Raw genomic sequence first — 20,336 nt, 5'->3', positions numbered from 1 at the left:
TTAACTTTATTATAAAAATAATTACATAATAATTACTCTAACCAAATAATATGATTACCTCAAATATAGAACCAGAAGTGTATAATGACTGTAGTGGGGGTAATACTGTTTTCATTCAAACCACACCCAAAAACCATTGCACAAGGATAGTTTATTTGGTGTAGAAACTACTCATCCCTAAAATGTTTAATATGCTAAAATCCAGAAGCCATCAAAATGAAGGCACAAACGGGGAATCTGCCCAGGGCCCACTGATTTGGGTAACCCACCGTACCACTATGTCTTTATGTTTTCCCTTGCTCCACCTTAGCCCTACCCCCATGCCACTGCTGCCTTCTTCTCCCTGCACCCCACATTTTCTGTTCTTCTTTGATCCCTGCTTTTCAGAACAAAACCTGAAGTTTGTGTGTTCCACAGTGAAACACATGAGCAACTTGGATTTTTTTCACAGGCGTCTAAACAGGCATCTAAAACTTAGACTGATTCGGCAGCATATCGGCCAGTGTAGGGGCAGCAACGACGGGCCTGCCTGACCAACATCTGACCTGAAATTGGCCAGATATCGATCGGGCAGGTTAAAAGATTTAGTTGGATTGGGGACCGCATCAGTGAGCCCATGCGGTCCCCGATCTGGCCCCAGGTGGCCCGTAGGTGGGGATATCGGGAGAAGATCCGCTCTCTCACCAAGCGAGCAAAACTTAAAGTGGCCACCTTAAGACAGGCAGAGATAGAGCACCAAGTAGAGAGATAGCGCAAGGAAAAGAAAACATTTACTATTGGTATTCTGCTTGTGCAAGTGTAGGTAATACATTCACTATATCTACCGATCTTACTGGCATGAGTGGAGGTATTGGAGTGCTCACTGGCAATCTTTCAGTGATCTTACAGGCTTGTCTCAGATTAATGGAGTGCTCACTGGCCATTTGTGCAAGTGATTATACTGGCACAGCGAGAGTTGGACTGGGTTACCCAGGGCCCACCGGATACCTGACTCAAGCGCCCAGCGCTGCTCCCCTGCTGCTTACTTAATGTGAAAAATTAAAGATAGCAGTGTGTTTCACTTTAAAATGTATGGCCATCTGTATTTTTTTCACAGCAGGTAAGCAGCGGAGCAGGATGTGGGCAGGTGGCAGGGCCTGGTGTGCCAATTCGACCCTGGGCACAGCTGGGGTTAATCAGGCCCGGATTTGTGAGCAGGCCACAAAGGCCCGGGCCTAAGAACACAAAGATTGGGGGGGTGGCATGCACTGGTTGTGCATTTCCACTGGGGACTGGGCAGGAAATTTTGACAGGTGTGGAGGAGATTGCATTAGAACAGAGCTGGCAGGAGGAAGCTGTGAGCAGCGGATGGATGAGAGGGGGCAATTGCAGCTAGGGGGAGGAGGTGTAAGCAGCAGATGGAGGAGGTACGGGCAGCATGGGGGTTGTGAGTGACGGGTGGGACCTAGGGGTGCAAAAATTTTAAATCCAGCCCTGTGGTTAATATGCTGATTATCTTTTTTTCTATACTGGCATGTCTGGGTTATGTTTTGGTAAAATTTGTGTGGTATTAGGGATATGACCACAAAGTTGGCATGGCACAAATGGCAGGATGAGGGGGAACTACCAAGGCCTTAAAATGCATAAACAGAAGAAATCTGCTTTAGATAGTTCTATGACTCAAATAAAGCAAGACACAAAAAAATAGCTCTGATTCCTGAAAGACATCTATTTTATTACAGAATTGTAGCTTTGAATATCAGGAGATCTGTAATATAGTAAAAAGGTATTTCCCATCTAGCGACCTCATATTGAGTGCTGTTATTAGTGACTCTATGGTTATATTAATCAGCGCTTGATTTGTCTTGCGGCGCCCCTAGGCCACCCCCATTGGTCACGCTAAACCCCCCCCCCCCCGTGTGCGCATTTTGGGAGACAAAAACACATTTTGTTGCGGCGGGGTATGCCACCCCTAAATTTGTGCCACCCTAGGCCAGGGCCTGTATTTATTTTAGTCAAGGCTCCGACATGCATCTCTCTAGCACCAAGTTTTATGTCATTACCAAAACTGTTTCAACAGCAGTGTCAGACTGGTCTTCTAGTATACCAGGACTTTTCTGCAGTGGGCCCTGACCTTACAAAGATCTGATGATACCAGGGGAGACCAGACCAGAGAGCGTCGCGACATGACAATGCAGTGCTTGTCTGATACGGTTTTGAAACCTTTTTTTTTTTAAGCGAAAAGGGTTCATTCAGGATCGGTGCAATGGTGATAGGAATGTGACTGATCATAGGTGGCAAAGACAGCTCAATTTCATCTAGTAATTCAGCCCTTTAGAACATACATATATTACCAGTGGAAGAGGGATGGAAGCTGTTGCAGATGTAGTGAGTGCGAGTCAGTCATGTAGTTTGTCCCTTTTGTACCTTACACAAGATTGTTATGTAAGACCTGTTCAATGTATCAGGCAAAATTATACTTTTATTGTACTGTTATATTTTGGTTTTAAATTGATGAGGCCTGTGACATCTGTTGTTGCAGGAGTTAATTTTGTCTCCTCCTCCCAGAAGGTCTTTCTCAGAAATGAAAGTGAAAGTGCAGCCCTATGAGAAACCCTGTCTTATTGAGAACGCTGCTATGGACTCCCGGCTTTGCCTCGTTATTCTAAGTTTGCTGGTAGTTTGTAATGGTAAGTGCCAAAACCAGGACTTCCTAACACTTAACCTATAGCTGTTGGAAATAAAAGGGGTCACCCCACCATCGTTACTGCTGTGATTAATAGGGGTAGCCTGATTCCTTGCCATGTTTATTTGGTTACTTAAGATATTAGCATTCTGTCTTGAAACCCACAGAGGATACAAACTTCTGACAAGTGCACTTCATAAAGCTTTTCCCCAACATTACCACTTTAATAGGGACACTTACTTAAAACATTACAGGGAGTGCCAGCTTAATACTAAAACCTACAATGCACCTGAAACAGTAGCACAGATACAAAAGCACCCAAAATATGCACAGTACCTAACTGGTAAAATAACAGCCTTCTTGTTGTTGACTTGTAGCTATGTACATATGGCCATGTAGTCAGTCTCCTGTGGAATTAGTGTTGCCACCTGACTGCTAAATATGGTGCTTGATGCCAATGCTATTAATAGGGAAAACAGAAAAGATATATTGTACGGTCGTTAGGGGAACTTGGCAACTTATAATTTTGTTTTGCTTTATATTTGGCTCATGGTAAAGGAAGGCTATACATATATTTCTGTAAAGAATCTTTCTGTAATTTGGATCACCCTACTTTAAAGGGTTCATTTACTAGCATTTGTTTTATTTTGAAGATTTGTTTTTTTTTTTTGCGCCAAAATTATGAAAAAATGCGATTTACTATTCAACAAAACCGCAACAAATCAGAAAGCAAAAATACAAATATCTAAAACCTGTCAAGATCATGTAGAAGTCAATGGCAGGTGTCCCTTTTACAACTGGAAGATCTATCACTGCTTTGTGGTTTCAGAGGTTTTTGTGTTTTTTTGATTCTTGCATTTGTACGAAATTTCTAGTTTCTTTTTCAGTGACTTTTTTTCATTTGTGCTTTTTCAGTTTGAATCTTTTAATAAATGACTGACATTGTTGGAAATGAGTTTCATTGTTTTTTCAAAAACCTCTAAAACCACAAAAATAAATAAATTTGGGCATCTAAAAAATGTGCCTCTAAAGGTGGCCATACACGGGGCAATTCTAGCTGCCGATATGGGTCCTTTAGACCGATTTGGCAGCTTATCTGTCCGTGTATGGGCACTAACAATGGGCCTGCCCGACCAACATCTGGTCTAAAATCAGGCAGATCTCGATCGGGCAGGTTTTTGACGGATCAGGGACAGCATTGGCTCGTTGTTGTGGCCGCCGAACCACTGGGCGCCTATACCCACCGTTCTAATTCAGTCGTTTCACTGAATTAGCCCGATATCGCCCTAGGTGAAAAATCCAGTTGTTTTAGACTTAATTATACTAGATACTGTATATCATTACCTGGATGAATGAGAATCTTCATAGACACATTGCATATAGCTGCATTCAGCCCAATTGCAACTTGCAATTTGCAAAGACACTGGAGTTCTGGGGGAAAATGCTGCATTATGGGAAAAAATGCTGTTCTACATAAAGGATAAGTAAACCTTAATACAAAATAATGTAAACTTGCTCAGGGTTCTTTTCTAAGCACTTTTGCAATTTGCATTCATTTTGCATTATTTTTTTAGTTTATTAACTGCTAATATAAGAAATTCTGTAACAACAGCACCACCTGTTGGTAAGTCAAAGACAGTCAAAGAAGTATACCTTCAGAAGGAAAACAGAGAAGTGTTCTGACTGACATCGCTCGGCTTGGGAAGGAGATAGGAAATCTCTGATTTTCTCTATTTATATAGCACCATGCATTGATGCCACAAATCATTCACATTCACACACAGAGAGGACAATTTTTTTTACCTGCCTGTATGTTTTTGGAATGTGGAGGGAAACCAGAGAAACCCATGCAGACACAGGGAGAAGATACAAACTCCTTGCTTGAATCAAACTCAGGAGCCAGCGTATCATCCATCTTTCCTGAGCAGAGCAACATAACAACACTTTTCTGTTTTTCTTCTGAAGGTTTATCTGTTTGACTGTACAATTACAGGATTTGAACAGCAGGTGGTGCTGTTGTTACAAAATACATGATATTGGCAGTTCATTAAAACTTAAATAGCTCTGAAACGGAAAAAATAAATATTGCATGTAAATTGTAAAAATACAATTTTACATCACTTTTTTTGAGATTTACTAATCCTAAAAGTATAGTAAGTGAAGCTGGTCTCAAAGTTTGGGCTCTCACTATAATCTTAAGTCAGTTTGCTCAAAAAGATTCTCCTTCTTCTTTTAAAGATATCCAGGTATCACATGATAAGAGTAGTAACAAATATTTTCCATTCCAACTGTATTCCTGACAGAGATTCAGTCCTTTGAGGACATGACTTTATCGAAGAGCAGAAATCTTTCCTGTAGGTATGTGGATATGAGGAATAAAAGTTTGTTGAGCTACAATGATCTAACAAAACAGAAAGCCTTACTTGTACTAAGAAGCAGAAAACAACTTTCCAAGGAATATTTTGAACCAGAAGGAATTATATTTGTTTTGAAAGGTAAGGCTCAATGCAATACGCTTATTTACAAATGCAAGAACATGTGCCCCAGATCAGCAACGTAAATTGGTAGCACCAGGCCCTCCTGTAAAAAACACTGTGGGGGGCCCAGCACAAGCAGCCCCTTTTCCTCTGCCCCCCCTCCTAGCCTGCTTGTTTTAAAGGTAGGAGAGGGGCTGGGGAGGGGGGACTTTGATACAGCAGACTGCACAATCCGGGTCCCTCTGTCGCCAGGGCCTCCCCTCGACTGCAGGGTCTGCTATATAGATATGCAGCTGCGCCAGATGGACACAAGCAGTGGTGTAACTACTTCTTCGCACTTAAGATTTTTTATTTGGAGGGGAGTGTCCCAGCACCCAGTAACAAACCTTACCTGACCAGCTTCCCCCCCACACTGCCCACTCGGGTAACAATCCCTGCTAGCTCTCCTACCTATACCATGACCATTGCAGAAGGGATAGATAATAGTAGGTAAAAAGAGGTGATTAAGAGATTGAAGAAAGTGAATGAACAGAGTGGCCCTGTGGTCTACAGGCAGCTGTTATAACTTTCCCTGTGTGACATCAGCCTTAAGGGAGCCTTGTGCCTCCATTTATGATTAGTCCAGTCATTTGTCTTCTGTAAAATAGACAGGTACCTTTTGGTAAATTCTTTAACTTGTATTTTTATATTTATCTATCTAAGACCCCAATCTTGGGGAATTTATACTGTGTCCCATTCTTATATTAAGTCAGTTCTTATATTAAGCCAGTTCACAACCATCATTTAGCCTTGGGTACTCCTGGGTTCCATTCAGCCTTTGGGCCTGCTGGCTCTGTAATTTTGCCCTTGATCACAAAAGCTGATGTAGCCCATCTAAATCAAATGAATGTTGGCAGTATGAGAGTCATATAATCTAAATGGCAAAATGCAAAAAATATTTTAAACTTCTTTTTTTAAAGACTTCACCTTTTTTATTTGCAATTCTGTGTCCAGTTTGTATCAATTTCCATCTTTTTATTTGCACTGACCTGCTTCATATATTTGGCCAGCAGATGGCACCAGAAGACCAAAAAGTGGTAGCTTTGTTTTACAAACAACTTTGACATTGCTCTTGGCCATACATTTTGTGTGGGGAAACACTTCTTAGCCCTTAAGCCTTCATAGACCCTCAGACATCTTAGTTGTTAAAGGTTCTATATACTGTTATTTTCTCTACATTCTCTTATAATTCACAAATCAAGGATTTGTAGTGAGAAATGATAAACAGAAGTAATTAATTAATGTAGACCTCATACTAATTGTTTTGGGAGAAATGTGATTACATGGTTCTCTAACCCTTGTAGGATGTGAGAGCTGTAATCTGAATGAATATGACATAGGCCAACATCAAATATAGTTTATATTGTGCATGCAGTGCTTAAGATGTTTAAATCCTTTAACCTTATTTATATGAGGAAGGTGTGAGGAGACAGCACATTTATTAGAGAATCCTGCATATCTATTGGGCCTTTTGGAGTAGAATAGACAAAAGAGCTTAAAAATAGAAGGCGTAGCATCTGCTTACTAAAAACAACAATAATAATAATAATGAACTATAAAAGTACTTAGTACACTTAGACATAGTAAATTAATGTTTTTGGGGCATTTTCAAGGGAATTTAAGGCACAATACATTAATGCATTTTGCAAAGGTTAAGAGATTTACTCAGATGGCTAATAAGAATCAATATGCAGACACTCTTTAGCCAATCACAGGCTAACACACTCATCATTCAGGCACACTAGCTTCTGACTGGCCGGCAGAATCACGCTATCTTTGGGTTTATATAATTACGGGCATTTTAGCAGAAATAGAGAACAGTTCAGAATCTAAGAGACACCTTTATCAAATTAGCAATTCTGAACCCAAAATTTAAAAACTCAGGGCTTCAGCTCTGAATTAATGCAAAACTGAAAATAAAGCAAAATTTTATGGCATCATTTTCCCAATGCCATCTGCATATGTTTATTCCTCCCACCAGCACTAAATATAGGGGAGGGTAGGATTCTCCAGTGGAATGCAACATAAGCACTGTTCATGGTGGGGGCCCATACTAACCACGGCCCTTCCTCAAGGACATGACCAAACCATTCCACCAAGCAGCAATGTTCTAATTTCCTAATATTTTCAAGAAACAACTGATCACAACTTGGTGCCTTGCATACAATTCCTACATTAGCTTTGTATACAATCTGCCTTTATATTCAAGTCATCTTTTTAGTTAATAATGACCACCACTTGCATATATATTTTTTTTAGATTCACCAGTCAACACAATGAAGTTCTTAAAGGAAGGCTCACTCGATCTAATGTGTGAAATCAACCCGTACTTTACAGATAACATCCAGATTCTCTGGCCTGGTATCCATATCAATGAAAATATGGGAGAAGCGTGGTTCGTCGGCAGATTCAAACACCCAAATGATAATTTTCAGGTTACTTTATTTTTCACTCACCTTTCAGAGAAATCCCTGGAAGAAGAGGATCTATCTCAACTGCAGTCGTTTCCAAATGCTGATATACGCCATGTGTTACGTATGTATGCACGTTCTAGTGTGACCGTATATAGCTTATCAAACATAAGATAGGGTTGAAGGGATTAATTCGCACTGTTTCTCCACCAAACTTCCAACTGCTACTCAGTGCTCCTTCTTTAAGCTTTACTTATCCCCATGTGCCTTTTGCTTATGCTTTGGGGAAAGCCAAGTCTAAAGTAAGAGCATCAGGCAAAACATTATAATAAGGTATCTATGGAGTTCTTGGTGAGTTTTAGTTATGCAGAGTATTTTGAATATGCACCAATTCACATGAAACTCTAATTTACTTTACAGCGGTGTTTATGTTAAGCACACAGACTCCACATGTCCAGGCAAGACTTCAAGAAGATGCTCTGCTGAACTGTGATTTTTCTATTGGCCACCATGCCAATGTGAACATTGATTGGAAATTACTCAAGAAAGGAGGCCAAGAGATAAAACTTCTTTCATACAAAGGATCTGAAAAATCAGTTGTGTATCATGTTAAAGGGATCATGATGCAAGTAGATGAAGTACTCAAGGGGTCTGCTTCCCTTGTAGTGAAACATGTGGATCTGGAAAAAGAAGGGCTGTATACGTGTACCATATCTGTGAACTCACTGTTTGGGGACCAGCTCATACATCTTGAAGTTGTAGGTATGGGTTTTGATACTTTATTGGGGGCATTTACTAATCTGCAACTTTTTTGGTTGTTGCTGAAAACCAAAAAAGTTGTGACTTTCTGAGATTTATTATAGGACAACACTGTGACAATATCAAATCTGAAAAAACTCCATCTAAAACCTGTCAAGATCATGTAGAAGTCAGTGGCAGATGTCCCTTTTATAATTGAAAGATCTTTCTTTGCTTCATGGTTTTAGTAGTTTTCAGGTTATTTGACACTTCTTTGACACTCGGTTATCACGCGACAAGTTGAAAAAGTTGTGGTTTTCTTGGCTTTTCTGTGCCTTTTTTTTTTGTTTGTGCTTTTCGAGGTTTCAAACAAATATAAATCTGCTTAATGCCCTCAGACATCAGCTTCCTTCCAGAATTAAAGAAAGAGAACTTGTGGTTTAACAGCTTTCATTGTACAATTACTTAAGTGTAGCTTGTTGGATTTTTGACATCCAGGACCCTTTTAAGACCCTAATATGCATCTGTTGCATCTATTTACTACATTCAAATTTACTACGGCAGGCCAATAGCTATATCAAAACAAAACTAACTATGTACTTATTATAATGCCCTTCCATGAGGTTCTTATGCAGTTGTATCCATATTCATATTTTTTACAGAAACTCCCAAAGTAACTCTGAATGTAAATTCTCTGCTGCTCAAAGAGGGTCAAGAGCAGAAGCTTGTCTGTGAAGCCTCGAAATACTACCCTCTGGATGTTAATATAGAATGGCTGCAAGAGGGACGAGATCAGACATTTCTACCTACTGTTCTGAAGAATGTGCTCTTCAGTAGTCACAAGCACAACAATGATGGAACCTACAGTCTGTCTAGCTTCTTTATGCTAACTGCTTCTCGACTGAATGATGGTGCTGTTTTCACATGTCGTGTGGAGCATACAAGCCTAAAGCATCCCATAAGGAAAAGTGTAAAGGTTCGAGTTGAAGGTACATACATATATATTATATGTATCAAACCTGATGTTTTGAAACAATAAAATGTCCCTTCTTCAAATGAAGTGGGGGGGGGGGGGGGGGGGGGGGGGGTGGTTGTATCCACTAGGTTACTTACAGTTGTGCAGGATTTTTTTTTGTACCTCCCAAATGCTAAAGTGCAGATAACATTTACAGTGCCTCTGTGTAGTAGTAATGGTGCAAGCCAGAGAGGAGAGCTATTGTACTCAGGAAATACCTTGTGGATTCCCCCCAGAAATATCAACCGATTCACAACAAGGTGTTGGTTGCGTTGCCCCAATATTATGCTTAAAATGTCAATCTAGACCTGACATATAGATGGAATGATGTGTTTCTTTTATAAATTACCCCAAGTTGGTTTTACAATAGATGGGTTGAAACACCAGTGGAATACAACTTTAAATTTTTTTGGTTAAAAGCAGAAAAATATGTTTATCAAACGTATCGGCACCTTTCTTGGGGCCTGTATGCTGTATACAATGGTCACAAATCAGCTGTTATTAAGATAGCCCAGTTCCTATTGTACATTTCCCATCAAATCAGTCATTGTGTTTGAATATTTTTGATAGGAGGGTTGACAGAATTAGACCTGTAAATACTGTATATATCTATAAACAAAGAAATTGTTGAATTGAGTATATTGTTCAATTATATGCTCACTAAAGAAAATGCTTGGGTCTGCAGGAGACTAACCCCTCTGAAATGCCTTTCCACCAGCAACAGTAGGAGTCGCCGGTGGAAAGGCCTACAAATCGCTTTGGCTTTCTGAAGTCACACAGAGTTTCCTCTTGCAGGCAACTTTGCGCGGCTTCTGAAAACCAAAGTGATGCATAGGCCTTTCCACTGGAGTGGTTAGTCGCCTGCGGTAACAGACCGATTGTGGACGACTAACTCACTTCATGGGACATTATCCTAAGTCTACTAAAAAATCATTTAAACATTGATTAAACCAGGGGTAGGGAACCTTGGCTCTCCAGCTGTTATGGAACTACCAGTCCCACAATGCATTGCAGGAGTCTGACAGCCACAGTCATGGTTAATTAAGGAAAATGCTTGCTGGGATTTGTAGTTTTATCACAGCTGGAAAGCCAAGGTTCCCTACCCCTGGATTAAACCCAATAAACTGTAGGAGATTGCCTTTCCAAAACTCTGGACTTCCAAGATAACACATTTCCAGATAACGGATCCCATATCTGTATTTTAACAGATATAATAACAGGTGCAGAAATGGCTCCAGGGCTTGTAACCCACAGCAAACAACCAGTAAGTAGCATTTACTTGTTTGCTGTCTGAAAGCAAATGGGTTATTAGAACGGAAGCACACTTTGAAAGTGGTCTGACAATACTTGGGTTAGTCTATATAAGTTCTAAAAATCATGTAGGCAACAACATATTTAGTCAGTAAGGTATTCCTAAAAGCAACTGTATAATGTGGCTAATTATGACTTGCTTTTTTTTTTTCTCTGCAGAATCCTCACCATTTAGCTATCAAGAATTGTTATTGGTAGTACTGATCATCGTTTTATGTGTGGTACTTCTAAGGCTCATAATGCATCTTAACAAAGGTAATTCTTTCATGCTGGAAGTTTCAAATGTCTGTTTACCAAGTGTCTAAAGGTGTGCAAATGAGAGCACACACTGCTCTATTCCTTCCCCCCTCTCACTTCACACGGTGGGGTTAGTATGATGTGTGATGTCAATTTGTAATTGATCTTCATTTTTTATTACTTGTAGTTTGTTATTTAAATTTTTGTTTAGCGGCTCTCTAGTTTATAGTTTCAGCAGCTATATGGATGCTAGGGTCTAAATTACCTTAGCAACCAGGGAGTGGTCTGGATGAGAGACTGGTATATGAATAGGGGTGGACCTGAATAGAAAAATAAGCTATAAACTGTAGCCTCACAGAGCAATAGTTCTGACTGCTGGGGTCAGTGACCCCCATTTGCAAGCTGCACAGAGTTAGAAAATGAAGGCAAATAATTCAAAAACTGTAAAAACCACCCCTTTAATAGAGCATTGTACTGTACTGTAACTGTATACTGTAGTTTGGAGTAGAAAGACATGGGTGCCCATTTTGAAGTCATTTCAAAAAATATATGGTTTTGGAGGGTCAATGTATTTTTTGTGTTTTTACCCCAAAAAACGCAGTAAATGTGTTGAATTTAGTAGCTAAATAGATCTCCGGGCAATTTGTCTGCGCTTACTTCCTTTTGGGGTCTCTAAATGCCAGATACTTCGGTAATTCTATGCACAATGGGCATCAAACTGTTCAGTGGACCCCTGGCTTCCATATTTAGGATATTTTTTCTTGGTACCTAATGTTATGTGGGAGATAAGATGCTTGAAAGTAGAAGTTTTGAAGTAATTTTTTAGGATTTTCATATTTTTTATGCCAAATTGCCAAACTGCCAAATTCAGGAAAGCATTGCTGTTTGGTACAGGCATGGGATCCCTTATCTAGAAAGCTCTGAATTACAGAAAGCCCATCTCCCATAGACTCCATTATAATCAAATAATTGAGAATTTTAAAACGGATTTCCTTTTTCTCTGTAATAATAAAACAGTACCTTGTAATTGATTCCAACTAAGATATAAATAATCCTCATTGGATGCAAAATAATCCTATTGGGTTTAAATAATATTTTATTGATTTTTTAGTAGACTTAAGGAATGGAGATCCAAATTACGGAAAGACCCCTCATCTGGAATACCCTTGGTCCTGAGCATTATGAATAACGGGTCCTATACCTGTACTAATGAGTTGGCAGACATGGTTACCCATTTTTAATTCTGCAGAATGTGTAATTTTCAAAAATATATGGTTTACTGGGGTAAACCTAATGTTCAAGGATTTTTGGCTTTGGAATCTAAAGTATGCAGTATTCTGCTGTAATGCTTTGAAAATTTGGCAATTTACTGCTGGGAAATCTCCATAAAACTATACATATCAGGTATTGGCACGTTCAGAAGACATGAAGCTTTTCGAATCTGTTGAATTTTTGTCCATAAAATATGTTTATGGTGTAAATCCCTATATCATGAAAAATAGCAATTTTTCCTTTTTTGGTATTTAGAGCTCTAAATCTTCTTCCAGAAGTGGAAATACACAAAAACTCAGATTTGGAAAGTTCAGGTTCTCCTGAAAAAAACGATATATAGTTTTCCTTCCTAAACTAACCCCCCCACAGCAAATGCCCCTAAAATGAGAGAGCAGAACATGTTTACAAAACGCCTGGCACTGAGGGGAACTGAAATGTGAAATTCTGCTATTCACGTAAAGGGTTATTGGCATTATACAACTCTTCAAACAAAAATATGTACTGTTATTTAAGCAGAAATAAATGAGAACCTTGTGATGAGTAGGATATAACTTAACATTCAGTTGAAACCCAAAAGCCCAAATACAGTTACATTGTATATTTTGCTTCCATTTATTTTGTGCTTTTCTTCCATTTCACTTAACAGGTAGGACCTCGAGTAAGGTAAGCTTTGTTCTAATAAAATGTTATCGTATATCTACATGTGTGGTTATCGATATGTCTGTTATCACTAATTTTGCCAGGATTACCATTTGGGGTGGACAGGTGAGAGTCCTGTGAGAACCCTGAGAACAACCTTATACTCACAAAACTGCAGCTATTGTCTTGCCTGTTGCCCACGCAGAGTAGCTCCACATTGTGTTACTTCAGGTCCTCTTTACTGCAATTACCAACATGGCTTAGTAAGGTCAAGATCAGTTACAGAAGTGTGTGATCCTGTGGGAAAACTGAAGTGAAGAGGTCCTAAATGGTAGTGTGTTGGGGGAATCCTTAATGGAGAAGGATCTGGGGTTTTTTGTAGATAACAAGTTGTCTAATTCCAGGCAGCGTCATTCTGTGGCTACTACAGAAAATAAAGTGCTGTCTTTAAAAGGCATTGACTCAAGGGATGAAAACATAATTTTGCCTCTTTATAGGTCCCTGGTAAGGCCTCACCTTGAGTATGCAGTGCAGTTTGGGGCTCCAGTCCTTAAGAAGGATAGTAATGAGCTGGAGAGAGTGCAGAGACGTGCAACTAAACTGGCAAAGGGCTTAGAAAATTTAAACTATATGGTTATACTGTCAAGGTTGGAGTTGTTTTCTCTGGGAAAAAGGCGCTTGCGAGGGGGCATGATTACTCTGTACAAGTACATTAGAGGGGATTATAGGCAGATAGGGAGTGTTGTGTTTTCCCATAAAAACGATCAGCACACCAGAGGTCACCCCTTTAGATTAGAGGAATGGAGCTTCCATTTGAAAGGAGAAGGAAAGGCTAATGAAGAGTTAATCTCAAGCTGCAGGCATACCTTCAGTTGTCTCAATAGTGCCCTTAAGTCTCCCCATAGTTCACCTTTTCAGATGCCAAACAGGAAGAAAAAACGCTGAGCTGTGTAAAGAAAGTTCCCATAATGCCTCACTCCTGCACCGAGACTCAGACCAAGTGTACATGCTCAGTTTGTAAGCCCATGAGTCAGCTTTTTGGCTCAGATCCACATTCCTAAGGGGGGGAGTGAGTTCTAAGCATTCTTGAGGGAGGGGGGAGCAGGAGAGAGTAGAGAGCAGAGAGCTGCGTGTCTCTGTGCTTATGGCTGTATTTACATAGACCTTTCTGATAAAGCTTACTTAGTTTTTACCTTTCTTTCTCCTTGAAGCAGCGTCAGTGGTTTTTCACTGTGAGGGCAGTGAGGTTGGGGAACGCCCTTCCTAGTGATAATGTAGTGTAATGGCAGATTCTGTTAATGCCTATAAGAGGGGCCTGGATGAATTCTTGAAAAAGCATAGTATCCAAGGCTATTGTGATACTAAAATCGATAGTTAGTATTGATGTTGGTATATATATAGTTTATGAATGTGAGTGTATAAATAGATCAGTATAGGTTTGTGTGTGCTGGGTTTACTTGGAGGGGTTGAACTTGATGAGCGCTGGTCTTTTTTCAACCCTATGTAACTATATGAAATGGTGTGATGGTGTCTGCCAAACCCACTGTGTTATATGAGTGGCACTGAGATATTGAATACACGTTTTAAGAGGTTTCTCAGCACCTTTGAGGTACCTGTGGCTGGTGGAAGTTGGACTAGGATTGCAGAAGCTGTAATACTAAAATACTTGTATTAGTGCTGGTACTACCCTATACTGAATGATAAGGAAGTGATTTAAGGGTCATGTTTTAAGGAGGGTTTGTACTCCATAGACAGTTTTGCTGCCAGAAATATGTTGGCACCAGAGATTTTGATTAAGCAACTAAATATACTCACTTTTGCCTCTGTATGAAGTACATACACATATAAACTTGTGGTACAAACACATACACATATAAACTTGTGATACAAAAATGATACAAAAATTATTTTTTTTTATCTTAAGTTCAGTTGAAATAAATTGCTTATCATTTTATCTTTTAGCCAAAGCCATACTGAAACTGAAAATAAATAACACTGCCAAGGTAAGTGAAAGTATCTGCACTGCAGTAATGTATCCTTCCAAATAATCTAATGAACTGTCAGCCCACAGCTTCCTGAAATGATAACCAACCAGTTCTATGCCAATAATAAAAAAGAAGATACAGCAAGTGGGCTGGATAATAAAATTGTGATTGAATAAATAGACTAGAGACACATATGGCTGATACACATGCTGCCAGTATGTCTCTTTAAGTATAATGTGAAATGGTTTGGAGAAATCATAGTGATTTGCCACTTTTTTCTAGTATACAACACCATTTGGCTCATTTAGTATGAAAAGGTGCAGTGCTAGGCACCAAAATTGGTGAAAAAATCAGAAGGACAAAACCCCATTCAATTAAGCTGAAAGAAAACTCCACTTTTAGACACAAGCTTATTCAGTTTGGTAAATAAACACCATCTGAACTTGCAGTCTCACAGTCCTTCAACCCCTTCTTCATCTTTTATGATTGTGAAATGATAAGGGGTATTGGGACTTCTGCTTTCCAGAGAATCTGTGCACCACCCACTATGGAAAGAAGAGGGATTTATATTCCAGATTCATTTCCTTTTGAGGAATGAACCTACAAGTTCATTGGACAGAGCTTTATTTTAGTAAATGGACGCTCTGGGGCACATTTACTAAAATAGATTTTTTTCTGGCCTTGAAAGTCGTATAAACTTGACATGGTATAAATTCGAATGAAACTCGATCATTGCTGTATTTATAAAATGTCACGATAAAGCTTGAATCGTTTGAACGAAAATTTAAAGTTTGCATTTGTAAATCCCAAATTTTTCGAGCTGTTAGAACTCGAAAAATTCGAGTTTAAACAAACATTCGTTTCCATGAATCCTCTTTATTTTTCCCAAACAGGAATTGTTCCAGCAGCCATTTTAGAAGCATTGGCTCTCTTGGAAAACTATGTGTTTAAGTTTCACTTTAAACTGGGTAAAACTGAAAACAATGAGGGGATTAAGTTCCCCTTAAAAAGTGTGAAACTGAAAACAATCAGGGGATTAAGTTCCCCTTGAAATGGGTGAAACGGAAAACATTGAGGCGATTAAGTTCCCTTTTAACTGGGTGAAACTGAAATGAATGAGGGGATTAACTTGTCCTTGAAGGAAAGACTGTCACTGACTATACTATTCCCCTACTATTCCAAGCCTCCATAGGACTCAATGGTACTCGACAGATCAAACCTGTCGAAATTTAATTCTACAAAAAAAGTTAATAATAACAAAAAAATCAAGTTCTGGTGAAAACCCACTTGTAAATCTCAAAATTATCTAGAAGTAAGTAAAAATCCGACTTTATCTCATAATGGCTTAGTAAATGTGCCCCTAATTTCAGTCCTGATCTGGATATAAAGTAAACGTAAGCAGTATGACCAGGCTTTTGTACTGCAGTCGGGATATCGTTTGAAATTACCAATTCAACTGTGAATTGGTAATTTTTGGCCTATATTTGTGTGTTATAGGGCTCGTTTATTAAGCTTCTTTAACCAATCAGTAGTGGAGCAGTTGGTGCAACTCTTGGTGCACTCTTCCCCTTGTGCCAGTTTTACTTAAAGCCTGCTTTAAAGGAAAACTATACCCCAAACAATGTAGTTCTCTATAAAAATATATTGCATAAACCAGCTCATATGTAAAACCCTGCTTCATCTAAATAAACCATTACTAAATATACTTTTTTAATCGTATGTGACATTGGGTACTCATAAATAGAAAATTTTAAGAATTAAGGGCCGCCTCCTGGGATCATAGGATTCACAGTGCACACAAACAAGCCAAGGCACACATACATGCTAGGCCCGCATCAGCCAATTAATGGTTCTGCCATTAATCCCGGTGGGCCCCGGCCCTAGAGGGCCCCAGCGGCCCAGTCCGACCTTTGCCGGCGCTCCCCCTACTGACTGTTCCTCCCCTGACGCGTTCAATTTATACGAGCTCGGGGAGGACGTCAGGCGGGGGGGTTAGGGGGGCCCCTGGGGGGGGGTTAGGGGACGCGGCTGGGGCACCTGCAGGGCCCCTGGGGCGGGAGCCCCGGTGGGCCCTGCACCCCCCAGTCCGACCCTGCTGCCTTTTGCTTCCAAACTACTCCTGTTACAGTTAAAGCTGCATTATTTCTGGTCATGTGATCTCTGAGGGAGCACACAGCCCATCACAAAATGGTGGCTCGAGGGAAAGGATGTAAAAGGGCAATATTTAATGATATATATATTCCAGTTTGGTGAGATTCTTTAATAGGTCACTTAACATAAGCTATCTGTTGGATAATAATTCATTCTGGGGGTATAGTTTTCCTTTAAGAAGCCAATAACTACAGGCCTCTGGATGTGCCTTGTGTCTATAGACAATCCTGCTTGCCCCTAAGAAAATATGCAAAAGCAAAGGGTGTGCAAGGTGTGTGCCTCTCAACCTTACATTGTTGGGGCAAGTTGCACCCACTTGCAAGAGTAGGACAGAAAGATTTGTGGCTGATCTTGAAAGTTGCAATTAAAGTTATACTAAAGACTTTGCATTGCCGTTTATTTGTACATGAGCTCTCATGCTGTATGTGTGTTTAGCCTTTAGTACATTTTTTACTGATATATACCATATACACAGCTGAACAAAAAACCCAGTTGTGCCTGTGAAGAGAACAAAAAGGAGACCAGAAGTCATACAGTTGTTCTCTTTGGTGAAACCAGAAAGTACTGCTGAGTACTGTTAGTTGTTATTGTGCCTTTGGGAAAGATTTGCATTCTCTGGTAAAAAAACAAATATCTGGGGAGCTGTCAATCTTTTGCTAAGGTATTAGTATTGTAGAGCAGGGGTGCCAAAAAAGTAGATCATTGTCTACCAGTAGCTCACTTTTAATTTTTTGGTAGACCTTGAGGTGGAATGCAGTGGTATGACATCCCGCCACTTCCTTTTCCCCCCTTTCCCCCCCTTTCCCCCCCAGCATACTGAGTGCGGCTGCTCAAGCCATCCGTCTTTGTAGTTTCATCCCAGTATAGAAGATTGTCCCCACCAGGCTGCTGTATATATTGTTGCCACTTTATATATGTTTCTGTGTGCAGACTACAAAGTGGGCCCTGAAGAAGGGAGGTAAAAACTACTACAATCCTTTCACATTAAACTTGAAGTTGGCACTTGAATAATGTTATGTGGGCATTAAATGTGAATTTGGCACTGCATTAATATATTGCTATGTGTATTTGTTAAATATTGATTGATACTTTTTCTTGCTTATTGTGCCAAATGATAGACATCGCACTAGTTTAACTGCAGTAGATCTAATGACGGAGGCCAGTTGGCAAGAGTAGATCCCAGGGTGACAAAGTCTGGGTACCCCTGTTGTAGAGTAACTATTTTTTTCAGTGTTATTATTAAAATAAGTTCCATGGTTACAGTGGATCTCATTGAGCTTTATTATTGATCTATAAAAGTTGTGCTGTGCCCCTGGCAGGTCCAGATGCCATACATAATAATACCCAGTTCCAGGCCCTGACAGTTTAGCCAGTGTGTCTGTGGGTTGATCAGTGCTTAGCAGGGTGTAATGGGTGAGGTTTTCAAAACAATTCCCCAAGGTTTGTTGTTTTCTTTGCTTGAAATCTCAATTCCATTCTTACATAACTACTGAGTGTAGTCTGTTTCCCTTATCATGCTGCACAAATATAAATAAATAAATATACTTTTCTCTCAATATAGTCACAGTTTTTCTGTGGCTATTTGTGCTGAATGATTGGACTTAATTTATGGGAAGAATTGCTATATGATGTTTGTTCATTATTGGCAACACTATTGAGCTCTACATGTGTTATAGAACAGTCCCTTATTGGCATTCCATACCTCCCAACATTTCTAAAATGGAAAGAGGGACAAAAAGAAATGCTGTGCGCAGCGGGCGGCCATTTTTCCGACCACACCCATTTTTGTGACCACACCCCCTAAATACCACGCCCATTTGACTAAATTTGGCAGTTTATTTAAAGTTTGAACTCATTTCTGGGGGTTTTTGGGTCTTGTTTATGTGTTATTACAGTTTTGTTAAAAAGCTGAAATTGTCCTTTAAAGAATAAGTAAACCTTTTTTTTTCTATGACTAAAATTACTCTAAACAGCCTCCAGAATTACCTACCTTTGTCCCAGCATTCTCTCTGACCTCATTCCTCAGTCAGAAGGTATTCTTTTTGGTTGCTTCCTTGTGCAGAGGGAAGCCCCGTCCCCACTTCCTGTTCAGTTCTATCTTTAATTCCACAAGGTTGTCAGAGTGGAGAGCCTTCTGGGTGTTCCTGGAGGCAGCAGGAGCCAGTCTGTGCATTAGCCATTTTTTGTTTTTTTTAATGAGAGACCTGAACAGGAAGTGGGGGCGGGGCTTCACTTTGCACAAGGAAGCAACCAAAAAGAATACCTTCTGACTGAGGAACCAGGTCAGACAGAATGCTGGGACAAAGGTAGGTAATTCTGGAGGCTGTTTTGAGTAATCTTACTCATAGAAAAAAAAAAGGTTTACTTATTCTTTAAGGTGCAAGTCTCAGTTCCCCCAAGAGACCTGTTTAACTTATTAGTTATTGTATTTCACTGCAGGTGGTGTGGCTTGTTAACTTTCTGGGCTCTCTGCCAAAAATAACTTTAATTTAAATTTAATTAAATGTGAGAAACAATGTATCAAAGTGCAGATGAAGCTTGTTAAAATTTCTGGGCTCTCTGCTAAAAGCTACTTTTTAATTTAATTTTGTATCTTTTTTAGCTTCAGTGCGGGAGATCAAAGGGAAATGAGGGACTTTTCAGTAAGAATCCGGGACTGCGAGTTGAGCTGTCAAAACAGGGACTGTCCCCCGAAAATCAGACAGTTGAGAGGCATGGCATTCGACCCTCACTGTGTATAGAGTTTGCCTGCATCAGAACCCTTCAGATGACTTCTCCTCACCTTCTGTGCAGCAAAACTCTCTCTTTCCAGAATCTGTCTCCTGATTTGCGGCAGGATTCTCACTGCCTTTGACTCCTCGTTTCTAATACACTTTCTCCAGCCTTTCCCACCTGACTTTCTTTGTATCATAGGTTTATCTCTTACCATTCCCATGTATGTGGCTTTCTGTCACCCTTAACCCTGGCAATTTACAGTTTCCTTTACCTAATTTGCTTAGCATAACAAGCAGCTCATCCATCTGGCACTACAGTGCAGTTATGATGCAAAGTTCACCCTGTCCCTACAAATATTCACTCGTTAATTTTATTTTTGATTGCTGGCTGTTATATCAACCAGGGGATATAGCTCCCAACAATCAAATAATACTGCCATAAAAATGTAATTTTCAAAGTGAATATTTAAATGGCTGAAACCAACTGAACTGAAAAAAGCATTTACCCCATTAAATTGTGCATTTGCTTTAATGGATCACTGGTAAAATCTAAATGGAAAAAAGTGTTGTATTAATGTTATAAGTTTAGCTTTTTTGTACATCTCTGTAAAGAATCATTGTATATATTATGTTATTAAGTTTTACTGAGATTTTGGAAAATAAAAAATCTGTTTGTGTCTAA

At 39.6% G+C, this 20,336-nt stretch overlaps 1 protein-coding gene across 2 annotated transcripts in view; it reads left to right on the top strand.

Annotated features, from left to right (window-relative positions):
* LOC100495163 (tapasin-related protein) overlaps positions 1–20,336 on the top strand; it is a 22,496-nt gene extending 2,160 nt beyond the window's left edge. The window contains exons 2-10 of one of the 2 annotated variants that reach the window (XM_018091494.2): positions 2,522–2,669; positions 4,969–5,160; positions 7,441–7,716; positions 8,013–8,354; positions 8,993–9,319; positions 10,816–10,911; positions 12,812–12,828; positions 14,767–14,807; positions 19,543–20,336. In XM_018091494.2, coding sequence (XP_017946983.2) covers positions 2,522–2,669; positions 4,969–5,160; positions 7,441–7,716; positions 8,013–8,354; positions 8,993–9,319; positions 10,816–10,911; positions 12,812–12,828; positions 14,767–14,781 — 1,413 coding nt within the window. In that variant the 3' untranslated portion in view covers positions 14,782–14,807; positions 19,543–20,336. The remainder of the gene's footprint in view (positions 1–2,521; positions 2,670–4,968; positions 5,161–7,440; positions 7,717–8,012; positions 8,355–8,992; positions 9,320–10,815; positions 10,912–12,811; positions 12,829–14,766; positions 14,808–19,542) is intronic. The other variant, XM_031896769.1, reaches the window with a different exon arrangement.

This window comes from Xenopus tropicalis, chromosome 2, assembly GCF_000004195.4.
Source record: "Xenopus tropicalis strain Nigerian chromosome 2, UCB_Xtro_10.0, whole genome shotgun sequence".
In the NCBI taxonomy this organism is placed as follows: domain Eukaryota; kingdom Metazoa; phylum Chordata; class Amphibia; order Anura; family Pipidae; genus Xenopus; species Xenopus tropicalis.
Note: the sequence above shows the minus strand (reverse complement) of the source record. Positions and strands in the feature narration are given on the sequence as shown.